General features: G+C 38.2%; 1 protein-coding gene across 1 annotated transcript; it reads left to right on the top strand.

Moving 5' to 3' along the window:
• Nucleotides 1–1,335: 1,335 nt before the first annotated feature.
• LOC139744686 (lysosomal dipeptide transporter MFSD1-like) lies at nt 1,336–21,095 on the top strand. Its single transcript, XM_071655109.1, has 15 exons — nt 1,336–1,825; nt 3,265–3,317; nt 5,156–5,268; nt 8,832–8,942; nt 9,468–9,576; nt 10,197–10,293; nt 10,755–10,853; nt 12,137–12,248; nt 12,912–12,968; nt 15,085–15,241; nt 16,283–16,380; nt 17,063–17,175; nt 18,547–18,661; nt 19,757–19,856; nt 20,702–21,095. The coding sequence occupies exons 1-15, from the start codon at nt 1,597–1,599 to the stop codon at nt 20,759–20,761; spliced, it is 1,623 nt and encodes a 540-aa protein (XP_071511210.1). The 5' UTR covers nt 1,336–1,596; the 3' UTR covers nt 20,762–21,095.
• The last annotated feature ends 1,155 nt before the right edge of the window (nt 21,096–22,250 follow it).

A 22,250-nucleotide genomic window follows, 5' to 3' on the forward strand; every position in this document is an offset into this window, starting at 1 on the left:
GGAATTAGGTTATTACGTTACTAAACAACTCGGATGCTGAACACTATGCCCTACGTCGGTGTACTGATTTTTCTGTACTTATTATTAGTTGTTGTGTTGTTGTTTTTTAACGTGGAAAATTGAGCAAAGAAAATGGGATTCCTTTCCGGAATGACAGAGCAGAGCCTGTTCATCAATCAAATTTAAGTTATCATTTATATCTACTCCTTACTGAGCTGCTATTCTTCTGAGAAAAGTATGATACAGTTGCAGATCCAGATGGGGTGCATCATGCAGGTGCGCCCCCTCTTTATTTTTGGTTAAAACAAAATAAATACTTGAAAAAAAAAGAATTAAAAGAAAAAGAGGGGGATGGTGGTGCGTGCACGTGGTGCACCATCTTTAATTTCTAAAGGTGCTTTCCCTTTACAGAATTCTGGATCCGCTCCTGCGATAGGCCCTATATTCTCCTAAAAATAATGAAATATATGACACTATATATGTCTTGACAGGGAAGGCCACTTGGCCTAGCTGAATAGGCCTATGTAATCACTCATAATTTTGTCATTCTTAGCTGGTTCCAGCTGCTCACCTACATTTTTGTAGCCACTTCTTGTTTGCATGCATACATCATGCATGGCATGAAAATAAGTCCACCAAACATGGCTTCAAAAGGCGAGGATTGCCACCTCTGAATCTCTCGTTGGTTTTTTTTTAGCCCCCACCCCCCCCCCCCCCCACATACACACACACACTCCGGCACCCATCATGAGTTTGCTCGTGTTTGTACAAAATATTACCAGAAATTTATAAAATTCAAATTATATTACACAATAATAATAATAATAATGTTCTTATATAGTGAGATTCAACACAAAATAGGTTCTCAAAGCGCTTTACATACATACATGAGACAAAGTTACAATTGAAAAGTGGCAAACCACATCATAACAGTATAATTCTAGTATACTACTGAAAAAAGTTACTGAACATTGTAAGCTAAAAGAAATAAGTGAGTTTTCAATTGTTTTTTGAACAGTTCAGAGTTTTAAGATGTTCCCTGCCAATCAAGCAAATGTAGCAATTCACTGCTACTTGAAATAGTTGTATGGTTTGAATTTTGCGATACTTTAGAATCCTGCAGATTTCTAAATGTTCATGACATCAACAGTCCCTATACATTATTTCTTGATCTCCTCAGGACATTATGTTGATGTGTTGTGTCGATGTGTTTATCAGGAAACGTCGAATAGATGAAGGGTCGAGATGACTATGCTCCATCGTGACTCGTGACCAGCTGCAGTTGCAACAATCAACAACAGTGGAGGAGCATAGCAGTGGAGTGGAGCTCAAAGAGGAAGAGAACTTTGTAAACCCTTTGCACTGCACTGTGTGTGCATTGTAGTGAATGGACAGGCAACGAGTAGGCCTACCGTGATTGAGTTGCACTTGAGTGTATAGAATGCTGGTCAGTCAGAAAGTCGTCCTACTCTGATTACCAATGTCGTGATAATTTACGGATTTTAGAGGCGTATAATCACTGTCTACTATCTCTGCTACTTTGTAAGTTTGGGGTCTAGAACTCTACAGTATCGGATAGAAGTAGTAGACCAAATCATGGCAGACGGTGACTACAAATACAATTACGATGACGGGAACTCCCCGCTTGTCAGTGGTAGGCCCGACAGAAATCATCATGCATCAAATGATGGGAGGGTTGTCGAGGAAGAGGAGCACGACGATGACGACGTGGAACTGACAGGCTGCGGTGCGACAGCGGCCTGTGATCCCCGGAAACCTCTTCACCGATATCTCATGCTTATTCTCATCTGTTTTCTTAGTTTTGGTGAGAACTAAACGTTAACACTGGTTAAGCTTCGTTTGTTTGTAAACTGTATTAAACTTTACAAACTTAAAAAAGCCACTCATTCAAGTTCAACAATCAAGCTTACAAGTTATGAATAATATTGTATTGGAATATGGCCATGGGATTGTAATTTATATGTTATTGCCTTGATTTAGAAGTCTACTTCTGTTGTCAATTGGTGTTTGTGATAAATTAGGCCTAATTTGTATGGATAAATTGAATCCACCACTCAAATCTTCTTCTTCTGGTTCACCGTAGAGGCGTAGTTCAGTCTGCCTCCTTCAAACTTGAAGATTTTTGCAAGCTTTGTGGATGTGTTTGATTTACATGTGGATGTGGAAAATTTAGGTTTTACAGTTATGTGATAAGAATTGGAAATTGAGGGGTCTGCAAACTACCATGTGTGTAGCTGTAACGGTTATAGACTCAACAAAGTATGATAGCCCTACTACAAAATGTACATGTGTACATATCGACCACCGTCTTTTAAACCAACCGCGTATTGGCGCACTGAACGCTTAGTTCGCACTTCACTGCGCGCAAAGCACATAAAAATGGATTGGCTTTGACTGTTGATGAGGATGGTGTGGGAAAACACAAAAATTCACTGTTCATTAGCCGCTGGTTTTAATCAAGGACAAAATTTCGAATGAATATTTTCACCGAATCGTAATGTAATGTCTAGATGGAAGTTTCTAAGTAACTTCGTACAACACGGTGTTCAATTCAACTCGATTAGTGGCATTGTCAATGCAAAAACAGTGGTCGATATAAATAAGGAGCGTTACCGCGGGGAGCTGAAACGAGGCCACGCAAGTTCGACGGCGATATTTTTGCACTGAAACTTTGAATCGAAAAGGGAACAACGGCATTTGATAGTGCTGGATTTTCTCAATCATGTAGGTCAATTTTTTACTTGAATTTCATTGTTTTAAATATTCTTATCAAGCAAATAAACAGGCAGTCGATGAGTAGTAGGTCCAAACATACAGTGTAGGCCTATGCTACATGATAATGTGGATTTTGAAGATCCAGTTGTAGTACGCTGTAGTTGTGGAATCGATTTTGAAAGGATTACAAAATGAAATGAGCACGACAAGCATGTACGCATATCAATTTATATAAATTTTACATAAAGCAAGGTATTTGTACAATGTATATGTACATGTGTGTGTGTGTGCCTGTTTTGTGCATTGTTCATTCTACCACTGTCTTTTAATCTTTATTTGAAGCCCCCTTGACCTGGAAGATTCTATTTCATTGAACATGAGTCATGAGTCATGTGTAGAGGAGTACTGTCATGTGGTCAGGATCTGCATACAATGTACTATTAGATAAGTATCTACATGTATGCTGCAAACCTTCAAACAACACAAGTATTTTTTTATCATTGTTTTTTTACTTATCACTTTACACAGGAAGCTATTTCTGCTATGACAACCCAGCAGCTCTTCAAGACCAGATCAAAGAGGTACATTGTTTGATTTGATTTGATTTGATTTGATTTGATTTGATTTGATTTGATTTGATTTGATTTGATTTGATTTGATTTGATTTGATTTGATTTGATATGATATGATATAATATGATTTATTCTCTGTATGGCATCACTTTACAATTCCATATTTTCAGCAATATCATCAAACGTGGTGCTATACTCCATGGCTATTTCCTACAATTTCAACAGTTTCCATTACATATAATATATTATGGTATATGCACATTAAATAATGTAACACAATTATGTGTGTAATATATTTCCATACTGAACGCTTGCTAATGAGCATTAGAGTTTGACTCTTTGGTGACCCATGATACATAACATTAATACAATAAAATAAGGGGTCCTAAATGATCCTCATGGAATATAGTGATAAGGAAAGAGAAAGAGAGACAAGGGGAGTAAGGAAGAGGGAGAGATCTAGAGGAGAGAGGGGTGATAGAATTTTTTTAAAGAAGAGAAAAAGTTAAATGGAACAAAATAAGGCAGAGAAAGGACTTGTCTGATATCATGACGTGCCTCAAATTACTTTCACATTGTGGTACTGTATTGAGTCTCGGGGGTGTCAAACTTTGCCAAATACGGTAGAATACACAGCGTAATTCCGAAACAAATGTTTTGACACACAATCCATGCATGTGCTACAATGTGTATAATATTAAACATAATTTGTGTTTCTACATCTTTTGATGTACAAAGGGATGTATATTTTTGTGTGTTGTGGTTGGGACTGTGGGTTGTGTACATGTGCCTTTAGTACTGGTTAGGGAGTTGTGGCTCATTAGATAGACTGTGGACTATAGAGCTAGAAGTCACTGGTTTGAATCCTGTGGCAGCAGTGATTATGTCCATTGTCAAATCACATTTTCCTTGTTGCTTTAATAGTCCTTTGGGGATGACCAGAAATGTTGGTCCCATTGTTGCTAGCTTTTAGTAGTCATTCTCAGCACCTGCTTCAAGTTAACACAAGAAGGACCAAGAGATACGGTGAAAGGACTTTTGCCCATGCAGGTCCAGTCCTCTGAAACTCCCTTCCTCAGCTACTCCGATCCCAAGAAAACTCTGAACTGTTCAAAAAACAATTGAAAACTCACTTATTTCGTTCAGCATACAATGTTCAGTAACTTTCCAGTAGTATTAGAATTATACTGTTATGATATGTGGTTTGCCACTTTTCAGTTGTGACTTTGTTTCATTATGTATGTATGTAAAGCGCTTTGAGAACCTATTTTGTGTTGAATTGCGCTATATAAGAACATTATATTATTATTATTATTATTATGTAGCAGTCATGTGAAATAAATCATTTGAAATTCAATGCAATAAAATATACAAAATATTATGGTTTGAGGAGGAAATTCTGTTTCAAATGATGTATTAGGAATGCATGTTACATGATCGTTAGTCTTGTGGTGATTTTTGCTATAGATACAGAGCTGTAATGAACTTGCCTGTAATAAAGTAGGGCTACTTTTATTAGTTAAGGAGAAAATTTCTGATGTGGCAAGTCACCCGTAGTCGATAATGGTTGGCAAGCTGTTTACAGTCCATGAAATAAGATGACAAAATACTCTATTGCATTTGCATTTTGTTACATTGTTTGCTCAACTGTAATGTTGCGTTACTTGTACATCAATTTACAAACAAACTGTTCAAGAACGAGTGCCGGTATAGTATCCTTCATGCTGTGTGATCTTTTGTACGTAACCTTCCCCAAACCCAATTTACACTACCAGTAGTCTTTGTTCGGGCATGCCATACAACAACTTGTACTTTGCAGTCCACGTTTATGTGTATCTTTCATACAGGCGATGAATGTCGACACGACAAGATTCATGCTGCTGTACTCACTTTACTCATGGCCCAATGTCGTGCTCTGCTTCTGTGGTGGATTCCTGCTGGACAAAGTTTTCGGCATCCGGTAAGCCTCAGAGTGAGTGAGCTGGGTGCTTCAAATTAAGCCATCATCCCTGCATGCCGGGGGCAAATTTAACTTCAATTGCTGTTACTACTAGTGAAATGAAGGGTACTCACATGTTAAAAGTCACAGAAACTTGCTCAGATGCCCACTTTGGCAAGTGGGAAAAATCACTTTGTTGTTGTTTTTTGTTTTTTTAATTCAATGCCCTCATGTGACTGCCAAAGCCCTAGAAAGCACATTGATGTTGTTTTCTTGTCAACCACAAGTGGTCATTATACAATTTACTGCCCATGAATTTGTTTTTTCTTCTGGTGCCATGTTTCCTGATTGATGAGTTCATGTACTAACTTGCATCTTATTTGTATACTTGGCTCAATTCTCAAAAGAAAAAAAAATTATATGTATTGACAGTTCTAGAATTTGCATCAAAAGACTTAAATTCCTGTAGTATTGGGACTTTGTGCTTTATAAAGTCTTAAAATTCAAGTGTACATATTTTCTTGCACGCAGAAGTATTCACTAGAGATCATCAACTTTGTGGATTTAACCCCCCCCCCCCCTTATTCAAAGAATTATCAAGGTACATTGTGTATAAAGAAAAAAACAAACACCCAAAATGTATACATGTGCATTCTTTGAACAAAATTGCAAAACTTCGCAAAAACTCTTCATTTTTCGAATAACTATAATAAATAGGTAGAGTAGAATTTGCGTTGTGATTGGTTGGATTGTATCACGTGATTGTGGAAAAACTTTTGTATAGTAGACGGCTGTGCCACTATACTGAACACTTACAGCGCACCTACGCTTTATGTACGCAGAGATTCGCGCAGTGAGGGACGTAGTAGGACAAGGCCAAGCATTTCAACGTATGCGCGCATAGAGCACTGGACGCAGAATGTAGCAGTATTATACACAAGTCTGCTCTGCAATACGCATTATAGGCGGCTGTACTAGCGCTGTACGTAAACAAGGTTACTGTTAACTCTGCGTGCAAGAAATCAGTATGGTACGGTGAGTCTAATGTTACAATGTAGATCTAGGGCCTAGACCTACAAAAAATACATGTAGATCGAGGTACCTATTTACTATAACAATAAGGGCATGTTGTATCGATGCACCAGTACTGGACTGTAGAACTCCAAATACTGAATTATCCCTCGTGCAATTCTACTCACTGAGGCCGCAGGCCGAGGTGAAACAAAACAGCACTCGGGAAAATTTGTCGTTCTACAATTCCTAAATTATGCGAATAATATTATGAAGTATAATTAGAATTCTATTTATAACAATGAAGTACAAGATGAAGAGGGTTAGCATATTCCTGCGTGCTTTGGCAGAGAGATCACACCAAGGAAATTCAAAGTCTTTTGTTATGATAATGAGTTTGGCACCCCAGTCCCTATAAATAGCAGGTATTCCCACTATTCGACATCTTTTAAAGTATACGAGGCAGTATCCAAACATTCACACGATCACTCAACGTCGGTCTCCACTAACATTGAACAGAATACGTATCAACAATTATTCATCTGGATCAGTCATATATATCTTACAGGCATGAAGCCAGACAGTAAAGTAATGAGCCTGGTCACGGAAGTTGCGACCGCAGGTAGTATGGCAAATGAGTTTCTGTGACGAGAAGAGAGAGGGAGGGTTATCAAACAATATGTTATGAACCCACAACGCATTGGGTGGGACCCTCTTCATCTTGTACTTCATTGTTATTAATAGAATTCTAATTATACTTCATAATATTATTCGCATAATTTAGGAATTCTATTACATAACACTTCGTACAAGCTTTCAGAGGGTTAGCATCTTCAAAGTATTACGCAGAAACTGTCAATTGAGATATGTTTCAGGCAAATGAAACAAAAACTGCTGCACATGGGCGTTCATGATAGGTCAAATTTTATTCATGAGCAATCTGAGTAGTACCATGACAAGGTGTATGTTCCGTATGAACACATAATCACAAGGAGAAAAGAACAGTATAGTTTTGTAACAGTATAGTAACTGTGAGTTACATACGTATCGTGTCCCTCATCTTCCTTTATAACTTGTGAAGATGAGCTGAGAATGGTTGAAGCGAATTTTGCTTCTTGAACTAGCTTAAAATAAAAATCTCGAAAGGTTTTGGCATTGGCAACTCTTCAGTGGTAACGCTTTGATTAAAAGCTGCAGTACTCGAGGCACTGCGGTAAATGTGAGCAGAATTTAAACCGATATATCTATGCCTGCTTATTCAATGTGCCCTTTTACCACCTAGACAGGGTAGAAGTGATTACTTCTTTGTGAGGTTTTCTAGTAGAAATAAAAAGTTTAGTCACAATGTGAACCTGACGCAAGGGTCCTTTTCGACTTAAGTACTCCATGAGCACTGATAAAACACACAACTTCTCGTTTGTGAGGAAAGAAGACAATTTAATAGATTGGTTGGCAATACCCTTGTCTCCACAAAGTGCTCAGTAAATCAACTTCGCGGTCACACCGCGAAGGAGCCAGTCTGAAGTGCTCCCGCATGCAGCGCATGGCGGGCTGGCTCAGAGGTTTTGGAGACAGACATCTGTCCATCCATAAAGCGAGATAATTGGGCCGATAAACGTTGAATCTCACTCTTCTGCCCCGAAAGATTAGACCGCAGCTCTACCTGATATACAGCCCCGTTACCGGCGGCTGTGAACCGTTGTCTTCTGTATCACTCAGGTTTATCACACGTCGAAAAAGATCAGTAAGCGAAGCTTATAACGCACAGTTGCACTGTGCAAGCAAACTCTCTGCCGAACACACGAAGAAAAGATGTCGAATAGTGGGAATACCTGCTATTTATAGGGACTGGGGTGCCAAACTCATTATCATAACAAAAGACTTTGAATTTCCTTGGTGTGATCTCTCTGCCAAAGCACGCAGGAATATGCTAACCCTCTGAAAGCTTGTACGAAGTGTTATGTAATAGAATCCAGTATATTGCACCATAGAGCATGCCCTATTTGTATAATAAAAGGTATGAAAGAAAGGTATAATGTGCATACTTTGAACAAGGTTACCAAGCTGTTATGTGTACATGTAATAGTTTTTGTGGCACTATAACCAGGATGACCATGACTAGATGTGTAACTACATGTAGCCAGCCTATTTGGGGCAGTTTTCAAGTTTTACACTAGTGTATGCTTGTATTTTATACTGTGTGTATAGTATTACATTCTTGTGCGACACTCATCCAAGCATACTCTTGGTGATGGTACAATGTATAAATGAGATATTATGTATAATTTTGGGTATAGCCCAACTGTATGTGAAAATCCCTTTCCTTCATTGAGCAGTGCTTGCTGTCGAAAGAGAATTAGATAGTCATGTGATTTACAGCAGGTTTAATGATTACTGATCGATCTATCACACAGTCTATCCAGGATGGGTAAATACAATGTACATGTACATGTAGTACATACAGGTGCCAGTAACTTGGTTTGTCTCGTGATCATATCGCCCTGTAGTAGACTGTCAGTAATGAAGTAATGTCATTGTCCATTTCAGTGTTTTTGTGTCTCTTTTGTTTTCAGGCTAGGCACACTGATATTTGGCATGTTTGTCCTGGTGGGACAATGCATATTTGCCCTGGGGGCAACAATTGACAGCTACACAACCATGCTGGTTGGACGATTCATCTTCGGGTGAGAACTGCAGCATTTTAATCTCCTTGCCTCGGTCTTGTCCATTCTTGACCTAAGAGGGCAACAAAAAAACTGTAGGGACACAATGCCCCACTGCATCTATTGCTGTTTCAATCAAATCTTGATTTACATAAACAAAGAATAAGCCCTCATTCTATCATTCATTTTTTGCATGTATTTCCACATCTAAATTATTAAAAAAATTAAAAGACATACATGTAATACATTTATATAGAAAAATCATGCCATTCATTCAAGTAGACAGGTACAAGTATAAAGAACAGAGACAGGTAAGAACGCAAGATATATTTGTGCAATATTCACGTAACAAGGGCATTACTTATGAGCTGGACGCTTGTTTGGAGGACACATTCAGAGGGCTATCTGTTAGAACTTGTGCAGAATTGACATGTTGACCCACTTTTGAATTGTTTTTATTCCCCCCCCCCCCCCCCCCCCCTCATATAATAGAGGGTATTTTTCATGCCTTTGCTTTATTTTTTGTTCCTTCATATTTTGGTGCAGCCTGGGAGGGGAGAATCTTGCTGTGGCACAGAACACATACTCAGTGGCTTGGTTTAAGGGCAAAGAACTCAACATGGTCTTCGGTCTGCAGCTCAGCTTTTCAAGAGTGGTAACAACTTTTCTCTGATTATTTGTGGTTGTTTTACATGCGCATGTGCAGAAAGGGTTCGAGAGATACCAAGTCTCTTGGTTGCTATTCATTCTAGACTTGTTTTGTTCATGATGAGCAGAAAAGTGAAATTTGTCTTCATTTTTTTTTAAATTCCCCTCAAACTTTGTGAAGTATGGCAGGTGACCTCAGAGATATAAGATTAGTCATTAGAGTGTAGCATGCTCAACTACTGTCATATATTGAGTAATGAGTATCAGAAAATCACATTTGTAATTTCAAGTATTGTCTTTGAATCAATGAAAATATCACCCATTTTATTCAAGCACTCCATACGAAAGAACTTGGCAATAATAATCCAATATTTAGAATGGAGGTGCACCTACCATGCAAACAGTTTCTACAGCTCCCTTTTAAAAGTCAGAATGTATAAATAAGTGTAGCATTCTTCTGGAAATTAACATGTCATTAAATGATGCATATCACATGTCCTCAAGAAAATGTCTATGCACATTTAAGCTGGTTTCAATAGTGAATGTTATCCAAAGATGTACCAATCATTCTGATATAGATGTGAAAGTGATTTTGTAAGTGTTGTTTAAACTGTCTGTCTATTTCAGGGTAGCACGCTGAACATGAATGCAGAAGTCCCCATTTATAACAAGCTGGATCCCAGCCTGCCCAGCAACACGAAACTAGCTTTTGCTCTGTGGGTCGGTGAGTGTCGATGCTTGTGTTTGATTTATTGGTTTCTGTCTTATGGCTGTGAGCACGCACTTCCATGGATAATGAAGTACATAACATATCAAATTATTGTGTTTGTGCCCTATGGATGCATGGAAACCCTGTTGGCTGTGTGATGCCTACACACAGCATATTTGCAGCTCAGCCCCTAATGTTAAACAGGCACACATGATACAATGTACAAGTTACCTGCAAGGATCAAGATATTCAAGACTGGTTTGAGGTGATAGTTAACAGATTTAATAATTGGTCATCATAAAAGCAAACCATAGTTTATCCCTTACTATAACCTGTTGAAGACTAGGTATGTACATGATATCTATGGGAAATATGTCTTATAGCATCCAGTCACTACCTGTTCATAGTGTGTGAATATCCCCTCATGTTCTTGTCTTGTTGTTTGTTTCTTTCTTTGTATCACATCACAATAATAGGAGCTGGAATGTGCGTGTTCTCTATTTTCTGTGCCTCGCTGCTCGGCTACTTTGACATCCGAGCTGCACGAATATTGAAACGTGATTCTGGAAAAACAGGTGAGACATTACAAAGAGGCACAGAATTACGCCCACAATACATATTGGCAGCATGACCCGTATCTGAAAATGTCCAAAGTTTACCATCGAGAAAACATCTACAACCACGTCTAATAACCCAATTAGAAGGAATGCAAAAAAAAATCATGCAGTGGTAAAAGACAGGTACACTGTATTTGCACATCTGGTAGATGATCAGTTTGTTGCAAGTGACTGAAAAGTAAATACACAGATGTGTGTGGTAAACTTGAAATCTTTCTTAATCATATTGGGTCAGTCAACCCTTGGTATTGTGAATGTGAGTGACCATGCATCACAAAACCAATAAAAAGTTACATTTTCTTATTGAAATATGGATCATTAGCACATGTTTATTTTTCTGTCATCTGTTTTGATGGGTAAAGGACATTCATTCAAATTTGATGAAAAAACAAACAAACTAACAAACATCAAGGTTCAAGGTGGGAATTTTCTCTGTTACACGTGTATATCTAACATTAGCTAGATAGTCTTATTGAGTGACTTCTTTTGGGTTTTGTGGTAAAGGGTCACTGACAGTTATGAGTTGTGCAGTGGTGGGGATTATGATCACTGGCTTATACTCCACGACCAAAGTTACGTAATAGTGGCAGTGGTATTATTTTTACCATCCATTTTGAGTGTTCAGTGAGATGAACGTGCATGTATGTATGGGTAATAAATCCATTCCAAGGAACATTGAATTACTCTTGCGTGTTGGTGACCTTTAAAGGAAGTCTAGTTTTGTTTTGTTTTGTTTTTTTCTTTCTTTTCCCACAGTATTTTGGAACCTGACACCAACAAATGCATAATAATGCACTTGTAAATATATAAATACAAATCAATCAATAGATTAATGAACAGATAAGGATGTAATGGTAATGACAAATAGTTGCTAAGTACTAGTTAGTGAATATGTAGATAAGTATAAACAAGTTCCATTTGCTGTATAGGGAGTGATCATACGTGAAACATACCACACTATTATAAATGGAGAGAAAGCATTAACCTGGAAAACTGAAGCTTATTATGGAAAGGCGACAAGATGATGTTTTTGAATCCTGAAAAATAAACTAAAATTCTGCATCTAGAGTGAATACTCATTGATAATGAGATAAGTGACCAGTAAAAATTGATTGAGAAGCAGCAAAAACATAACATGTCTGTTTTAAAGAACTGTCAAATTTTGCTTTGTAAAAAAAAAAAAAAAAAAAAGAAGAAGGAATGTAAGAAGTAACTTGAATGTGTTGAATGCTCTACATCAGGTGAAACGATCAAGCTGTCGGACATCAAAGACTTCCCCGCCACACTCTGGCTGATCTTCCTCATCTGTGTCTTCTACTACGTGACTATCTTCCCATTTATCGGCCTTGGAGTGTGGGTATCCCAGGACGGGGGAAATGAAATATTTTTGGCCGTTTCGATCAGGATTTGTGCTGGAATTAGACAAAAATTAGGTTTAATTGAGAATGTTTAAGTTATTCGGGGGTTACGAGATGTGGGATAGACATGTTGATCGGTATAGTGGCAGGAAAAAAGCCACATTTTGAAACGTTTATTTGTGGATTTTGGGGGGTAGTGTTGGAAAGTTAAAGAGTAAAAGAGATTTGCTGAAGCGTGACTAAAACTTCAAATTACAATATGTTAGCTTTACTGTGAAAAGGGGCACTCTTATGTTGAAACTGATTGATTATAGTGACATATGTACACATGTATAAGTTTAAATGTGATTTGGAAAATGGCAGTCACTTATCACTTATCACAACATCAATAATGTTATAAACTATCTAATTACTTGAGTTCAAAGTTGCTGTTTTGTTACTTTTGACATGCTGTGGTTTTTTCCCATGTATCAGCATCCCAAGTCTAAACATCGTAACCTGTAGAAGACGAGTCCTTAGTATACTCGGGCAGGTGTCTATGGGGAATGCGTGTTGTAGCAAAATCAGCCTGTCCTCAATGTGTTAATAAGCGACAGCCACTTGCCTCTGTATCCTCCAGTAGTGACTAAATTATGCTTTTTCTGTTATGGCCTTCCAGGGTATTCTTCCAGGATAAATTCAACATGTCAACTGCTCAAGCCAGCTTGGTCAACAGGTATGTACCAATGCCAGTAGTACTGTACCGGCAGCTCACTGTATAAAATATGTGACCCTGCACCACAAAACAAACAAAAAGTCGCCAGACATAAAATTTTAGTTAAGAGCATATTCTGAAAGAGCAGACTTTTAGCTTTAAAATGATGTATAACTCAAATCAAATGGACTCTCCTAACCTATCTAAATAATGGAAAGAAGGCACACACTCAGGAAAAGTGTGAACTGAGAAAAGAGGCTCTGAAGTGCAGCGTCTATTCAAGCGCTTAATCTGTAACAAGCCGTGTTGGATGTGCAATGAATGGGACAAAAACCAGGATGTAAACCACCGGAGTAACAACAATGAAGGGATTATCAGATTAAATTGAAATTGATTATGCCTTCTTAACACATTCTGTCCTTCATTAATGCCAACTTTCAAAGCAGTAGCGCCATCCTTTCAAAAGTTATAGGACTTGAAAGTGAAGAGTGTGTACAAGGTTTTTAAGAAATGAAAACGAGACTCTAAAGACACACCAAATCACACTATTCTGCCAAATAATGTTCCAGAAAAACGGCTAAAAAGCACACTTTCCTGCCCATTTTATGATCCCAAATTTTAGCATAATGTAGAAGAAGACTTGCCATTTCAGAAAATATGAAAAAGTCAACATCGGCTCTGTTGACCCATTTCACCTATTTGCAGTCCTCACTCAAAATCAGTGTGTGCGACTTTTTGTTCGTTTGTGGTGCATGGTCACATATTATGATATTCCAATTATGAAGTTTGCTTTTCAGTGACTACAAAAGAGACAAAGTTACCTCGGAGTATTCACAGATGCAGTGTCATAATCACTGCAGTAGTGACAAAATCAGAAATTTGGAGACCATTATACTTATCACCTAGATCTGCTTATTCTCTGAATGGAATCCCATTTTCTTTGCTCATTTTTTCACAAATAAATTCTCTGAATTATCAGAGACTTGCTAAAGTGGAGGTAGTCCTCTAGCCCCTGATGCACTGACCCCAAAGTCATCATGGTTGAAGTCTTATTTATTCGGGGAGGAAGACATGTTCCAGGATATGCTCTGGGATGAAATTTCATTATTTTAGCTCATGTGATGCTGTTACATCACTTGGCCATTTTGAAACAAGAAATAATGTCAGGTTTGAGTTTCTTCAGTTTGTCTCCCTCTACAAATGAAAATTTGTTAAGATCGCAACTGCTGATCTGTAAATTAACAAACATGTCGGAAAAAAAATTAACAAACATGTCAGGAAAAAATTAACAAACATGTCAAGAAATAATGTTATCTGTTGTCACAAGGACCACTTTGAGAGTAGGTGGAAGAGTTCTTAACTCCAAAGATCTGAGAGTACTGATATGTTGGGGGTGGGGTAGCAGAGACTCCAACCCCAAGCACCTTCTGATCGGGAGATTCTCCCGCCTGAAACCCCTAGCAAACGAGAGACTCCAATTTGATGTGCGCGAAGCGCACATCACGAGCACAAAGCGCGAAGTTCCTTGCGGCCGGGGTCCAGGGCCCGCTTAAGGGCCCTGGAAGCTCTAGGGTTCTAGATGCTCTCTCGTGCTATCTAAGGCTTATTTTTTAACATACAATGATATTAAGTAAGAAATCATTTCAAGCGGGAGACACAGAGCCAGGGCGGGAGAAATTAAATCTCAAGCGGGAGAACGGGAGATTTTGCAAAAATGGGCTTTCGGCGGGAGATCTCCCGTCGAAAACGGGAGAGTTGGAGTCTCTGGGGTAGGGGGTGGGGGGCTTTGCCCTACCAACCCTCCGGAAGAGTTGCTTGCAGACTTCCCTCCAGGCCCTATTGGCCACAGTCTGGGCCATATGACCCAAGTGCTATACTTCTGGGCACAGATCTCCGCAGTAGCTCAAGTCATGCATTGACAACTTCGATTACATGTATGCTGAAAAACGTGTGTGCAGACTTTTAAAAAGAATTAATGCAAATATCATCTTGCTAAAAGCACTTTAACTGTTCGTAAATGATATGATACATAGGTAAGAATGTATGTTCTGTCTTTTTTTTTCCCCTTTCTTTTCCACTTTCCACATCTAATGTCCCTAATTTTTTTTTCTTTTTTTTCTGACATTTCCCGGCACAGCCTTGTGTACTTCATTTCCGCGGCAGCATCACCTGTTCTGGGGTTCGTCGTCGACAGAACAGGCAAAAATATATTCTGGGTTGGCCTTGGCATCTTGTTAACCTTGGTGTCTCACGGTGCTCTTGCCTTTACATTTCTTAATCCGTTTGTCACAATGGTGAGCTGAAACTTAGTCATTTTTATTTAATTTTTTTTAATTTTTTAAAAGGGACTGTACAGTTCTGGTTGAGGAGAAGATTTAGCTTTTAACGTTTTGCGAGATATTCAGAAAGCACTCTATGAGATGTCAAAGAGCATGCAATTCGAAGGGGAATCAAAAGATTATTTGATGAAAATCGGTTTTGAAATGGCTGAGATATCCAAAAACAAGGTGAAACAAAGAGATCTTAATGAAAGGATATCTCAGCCATTTGAAAACCAATTTTCATCAAATAAACATTGAATCCTTCTTAAATTTGCATGCTCTTTCATATTTCATAAGAGGTTTCTCATGATCTCACTTAGGAATGTTATAAACCTGAATCCTCACCTCAACCACTACTGTACAGTCCCTTTAATGAAGCCTTTTCTTGTGTAGTATGCTCTTTGCAGTGGGACTGATAGATATGTATGATGCAAAACTGTACATAAAAAAAGGAAGGAAGAAAGAAAGAATCTACAATGTATACTTGCATGCCTGTACAAAATTGACTGTATCATTTGACTTTTAGTTACATCTTACAGTCATATGTAATGTAATAATCTTTCAACAACTTGAATAATGTCCCTAAATTTTGAATCAAATTGTCTAGTTTTTAACACAAAAGAATTTTGTGTACCGTGGACTCCCATTATAACAAAGTTCTCGGGACTGGCAGTTCTCTTTCGTTATATCAAAATTTTGTTGTAACTAAACAAATAAACAATAAAAAAACAAAGGGAGGATAATGCTGCGGCCTGAATTTTTATTTCGTTGTAAGCGGAATTTCGTCAGTGAAGTTCGTAGAGATTGAAATTTAATTGAAATTGATGCATCTTAGCTTGATAATATCTAGCAGTTATCATCCCCTGCAGCAGAAATGTTTTTTTCAATGTGCTGTAGGATATGCAATATTTTCCTCCCTTATTCAATATCTACCTTTCCATATCACCATCTAGATGCGTTGCCATCAGCAATACGGTAATATTTTAATGTTGTATCTGTCTTTCCTGCCTTCAGACGCTGATGGGTATCGCCTACTCCATCTTGGCTTGTGCACTATGGCCCATAGTAGCCTTCATCATGCCTGAGCATCAACTAGGCACATCGTATGGATGGTGAGCACTGCCAGGGTTTTATGAGAAAGGATGATGATTGTGATGATAATGATGATGGTGATGATGATGATGATGATGATGACGACGATGACGACGACGACAACGATGGTGACAATGACGACGATGATGATGATGATAATACCATTCTGGGATAGCTTCAAGGAGCTGCTGAAAGTGATTATAACCAAGATTTAAGGTTCAATAGTAATGATGGTGATGATGATGATTATAATGTTGATGATGATGATGATGATGATGATAATGGTGATGATGGTGGTGATGTTGATCACGACTTTAACAATGGTGAGGGGGAGGATGGAAACAATATCGGTCATAATTAGAATTATTTGCAATGAAGATATTCATTGTGCTAAGAAATGAAGATAATAATGGCAATAAATTTTCTCAATGAGTAGATTTCTTTATGTAGAAGATACTGTATGCACCATATGTGCAGCGAGTCTAATTCTTCGCGAATTGAGACCTCCCAAACAAAATTGCATGACTGACAGCAACAGCGTGCAATGGAAATTTTAACTGCACATCACTTGATGAGTAATGGACCAATTTGAAAGCTCCATTTTTTTAAAGGTGTTTTATAATAGAGGAACGATAAACTCCTATACTATCGACTCTTCAATCCGCATCTGCTGAATCCTGTCTCCTTGCATCAATCATGCAGCATGCAGTCCATCCAGAACCTGGGTCTGGCCGTGGTGGCTGTCATCGCTGGACTCCTCGTGGACGGGAATGGCTACCTGCTCTATGAAGTCTTCAACCTCACCTGCCTTTGTGGTAGGACTCTCAAGCCGGACATAGATAGAATCAGAATTTCGAAATCACAACCGCTCAGTTTTGTTCCTGCTATCAAGGGATTTTCATATTATCATTTTTTAGGATGTTGTGTAGGTTCGGTGTAATAATGTCAGAGGTAAAAATGTCAGAGGTAAAAATGTCAGAAGTAAAAATGTCAGAGGTAAAAATGTCAGAAGTAAAAATGTCAGAAGTAAAAATGTCAGTGGTGAAAATGTCAGAGGTAATAATGTCAGAGGTAAAAATGTCAAGAGGTAAAAATGTCAGGTAAAAATGTCAGAGGTAAGAATGTCAGAAGTAAAAATGTCAGAAGTAAAAATGTTTTACCTCATTTTTACTTCTGACATTTTTACCTCTGACATTTTTACTTCTGACATTTTTACTTCTGACATATTTGCCTCATTTTTACTTCTGACATTTTTACCTCTGACATTTTTACCTCATTTTTGCTTCTGACATTTTTACCTCTGACATTTTTACTTCTGACATTTTTACCTCTGACAATTTTTTTACCTCTGACATTTTTACTTCTGACATTTTTACCTCTGACATTTTTACCTCTGACATTTTTACCTCTGACATTTTTACCTGGCACTTGTGTAAACATGGTGTCCTCTGGATACATGCAGGCTGCGGTTTGACAGCAGTGCTGAAATAGTCCTTTAATTGCTGCATTCTTCTCAATATGAAATCATTTTTATGAAATGACCCCTTGACCCTTCATTCGGTTTATAACATGATGTGACACTCCCCATGTTTTGTAGGGCTCAATAAAGGATTTTTTTTTTTTTAAATCTTGATATTTGAAACATGCACAATGAGTATTTAAAAATGTATAGTAAAAAGGTAAGGTACCAAACCACAGAAATATAGTTTGTGAGACACTTTGGGTTAAAGCTTGTGTGACCTTTTTGTAACACTGAAAATTAGATTGCATTCATAAGTTGTTATATTGTAGAGGAAGGTAATTCAAACCTTTCCTCAAAATCGTACAACTTGGAAACTTCTTTATGATGGAGGGAGATTAAAAAGTATACATTTCCAGTGAATTTATGTGCATCCCCCCAAAATCCCAACCATTATTATTTGTTCAAAACTTTAAAAGGGGGGCGTATTCTCAAGTGACATTGGCTAAGTTTTTCATTTCTTAAAAAAAAAAAAAACTCTTGGAGGTGTATTTAAAACAGTAAGATGTCATACATGATGTTGGGAGACATTATTCTTCAACTGTGCAAAATTTTGTGACATTTGCAAAAGGAATATTCAATTTTCTGATGAAAAAAAAAATCTAGTTTTAATAGTAAAAATTTGATGTTACCCTGATGGTGCTCCTTCTCTCCCTCCTTCACAAAGTGGCCATGATCTGTTGTGTGCTGCTCTACCTCATTGACTCCTCCAGAGGGGGTGCCCTCAACATGTCCACGGGCGAGAGGAAGAAGATAGCGAAGAAGGAGGCCGAGTTGGCACAGTGAGTATGACCTCATTGTTGCCATGGAGACGTGTGTGTGTGTACATCTTGGTGGATCAGCACAGAATTTGAAGTAGAGTCCTTGTTGTGTACATGTCTTGACATGGCATCTCCAGCAATAAATGCGTCTTGATTATTCGAAATCTTGTACAAAATGTTTTTTGTCATATTATAACATTGCCAAGCAATCACTGTGCAGAGCGATTTTGAAATTTCGTGCTGAATTCTTTATTAGAGTTTTTTTTGTTTAACTCTTTATTTATACTAAGATTGAAGTGTATTGTAAGTTTCCTTGCCATTTTGTTCACAACATGGAACAATATGTAAGGTGGTATACATCCACATGTGGTTGAAGACTAGTCCTGAGTATACTCAGGCAGGTGTCTATGAAAAATGTGTGCAGAGACTCCAACTCTCCCGCTTTCGACGGGAGATCTCCCACCGAAAACCCATTTTTGCAAAATCTCCCGTTCTCCCGCTTGACATTTAATTTCTCCCGCCCTGGCTCTGTGTCTCCCGCTTGAAATGATTTCTTACTTAGTGTGTTATTTGGTGTGTTGAAAAATAAGCTTTAGGTAGCACGAGAGAGCATCTAGAACCCTATCATTTCGTGCTTTGCGCATATTAATTTGGAGCCTCACGTTCGCTAGGGGTTTCGGGCAGGAGAATCTCCAGATCAGAAGGTGCTTGGGGTTGGAGTCTCTGTGTGTGTTGTAGCAAAATCAGCTTGTCCTAAAGGGGTTCATGCTTTGATGATCATGCATGTAATTAAATGCTGCATCGCTATATTTGTATCTATTGATAAGGAATAACACACTTATCTATTAAAAAAAGAAACAAATGAAAACACCCTTGAAGAATGAGCAGTTGTTAGCAGTTATCAGTTTCAGATATCAAGTTACTTTGGAGATAGTGTTATATAATAATAATAAATATATCTAATGCGCACTTTCTGACAATATGTCACTCGAGGCGCTACAATAATTGATACATTATGATTACTCAACAACATAATTTAAGTGAATAAGTTAGTGTTGATGCAGTTATGACACTTGGCGATGGTTTTGATGCCTTGTGGCGTTTGTACCGTTTCAGGGAGAAGAGTGGAGCCGACATGCCAGGCACATCTGGCTCGATCACGCCGCGCAGCGCTTTCGCCCTTCGCAACAGATACTTGTCCCGACTGGGAGCCAAGGTAAGTTTCATTCTCTCAATCACAATGCCTCTCCCCTATTCACTCTTCATTCTGTCTGTCTGTGGCTAAAATGCTGTTGCCCAATTCTTATTCTGCCTTCTGTTCCCCCTTCCAATACAAATGATGCACAGGACAGAGTGGATTGGTGAGACTTGGATGTGCGAGTTTAACTTCAGAACTGTTTGAACCCACGAGCGCAGCGAGTGGGTTTTAGACTGTTCCAAAGTTAAATGAGAGCATCCAATTCTCACAGATTCACGAAATAGGCCTGTGCTTCATTTGCGTTATAAAATTGGCCCATAAATTCATGAAATACAACCATTTTCCCAATCATGCGTCCAGTACACCTACTACACTATACAAGACTTGAGCCATGCGTTCGTATTCTACCGGACGCATGGCTCAGTGTGGATTAGTAAAAATTAATGCATGACAATTGACCAATCAGATTGCAGAGATTCTAAAACCCATTTTAAAATATATATTTTTCAGTCACCTCTCCACTTATCATTTAACATCTGTGTACTTCACAAAGGTTTTCCTAGTCTCCTTTCAATCACAAATAATTCCACACCACATCAAAGTTGTCTTTAATAAATGTTTGACCCATTGAGGACGAGTCCCAAGTATACTCGGGCACGTGTCTATGGGAATGCATGTTGTAGCGAAATATGGGTTAATAGTGACCGCAAATTAGAAATGTTCTGGAATTCTAGACAAACATACTATTCTATTCAAAACATACCATTACTCTTGTGAGCATAAACACTGCTATAAAATTTGTTATTAATGTTGTATTGTACATGCTGTCTCATATAGTTACTGTTTTCTCCATCTCTCTGCAGCTTCCCGACTCCTACAATCCCCACACACTGGCGCTGTCTCGACATGGTGTGCTCCAATAGCCCTACAGAGGGAGCCCTACTTTTTTTATAACTTTTTTTTACTTTTTTGCTCATGGCCCATGTTGGAAAGGAAACTGTGATGAGGAGAGAAGAAAGATGAGATGTGACGAGTCATTGTGATACCCTGATGAAGATATTCCATGAAAGAGGTAGTTTGCATGGCGGAGTAAATGTAAGGGTGTAGAGATTATGGTTTACCGTTATACCCTGATACATAAAACCGAGAATTCTGGATAGTAAGGTAATTAGGCTGGAAAGCAGGAATTTTGAGATGTACTCCATAGATCTCGAGGTTGATATCTTGACACACAATCCAGTTGGCGAGTGATGCATGTAATTTCAATGGAATTCTTACAAATGGTTTATACCATAGTTTCGTCGATTGAGAATGAGAAGGGCGTTAAGTTGTCTTGAACACTATGGCTTTAGTGGCAACTTATGCCCTTCTCATTCTCACCCGACAGTTTCTGCCTGTCAGAATTTCAAAACTTTTGAATGTTCTGAAATTTAAAACTCTCCAGTTTTTATGCAAAGTGTTCCTGTTGTATCTTGGTTTTGTGTTGAAGTATAGGATCTCCTTAATTAGTACTTGACTGTATCAAAATTTCAGAGATGATTTTATAAGAAAAAAATGTTTGTATGGTGACAAGCATTCTGAACATTCCTGTGGTTGCTTGGAAATTCGCAAGGCAAATTATACTCCCGTGGAAGTTCTGGGCCCCATTTCATAAAGAGTTTATTTGATGACAACTCTTTGCTGGAATGACTATTGTCATGGTAACGACAAGAATACAGCTTCCTGATTGGCTGTTTGCTGTGGAAAGTTGTCATTCCAGCAAGAGTTGTCATCCTAACATCTTTTTATGAAATGGGGCCCAGGTGTGAGGAGAATGTAAAAGTGCCCATATCGGGGGATCTAATGTTTTGCGACTATTTCAGGCCTTCCATGTGACATTTCTTTGGTGAGGTGTTAAAGATGGACTAGGTAAAGCCATTGTACGCATTGTACGACTTATTTTGATAGAATCATTATTTTCTTATGAAAACAAAACATTCCTAGTGTGTAGTGTGTAAGAAAAAAAAATGAATAAGTAGAGGTCAAAGTTTACCTGCAATTTCTATGTCTCGGGTATTATGGTGTTTGGGAGGAATTAAAAATGGGGATCATGGATGCAAAAAGCAATGTCACAAGCAGACTTCTGAATCATGCATGTTGAAACGTGATGAACAGATGCTGTGTTACATCATATGACATTGCTTTTATAAAAGATATGTTCGAAAAAACAAAAAAGTGCAAAAAAAAAAATTTAAAAAATTGCCTGTTATGGTTCAGAAAGCCCAAGCACAAATGTGATCGTGAAACCTTACTCAATGAGTTTTATATTGACTTTGGAACAACTGTACTGAAAGGATTTGATAAGTTATACTAAGAATATGTTGTACTGAAAGTAGATAACATTGTACATCTCACATCATACACTTTTTGTTT

This window comes from Diadema antillarum, unplaced genomic scaffold, assembly GCF_040938485.1.
Source record: "Diadema antillarum isolate AM-2024a unplaced genomic scaffold, OU_Dant_1.0 seq00001203_RagTag, whole genome shotgun sequence".
Taxonomy (NCBI): Eukaryota; Metazoa; Echinodermata; class Echinoidea; order Diadematoida; family Diadematidae; genus Diadema; species Diadema antillarum.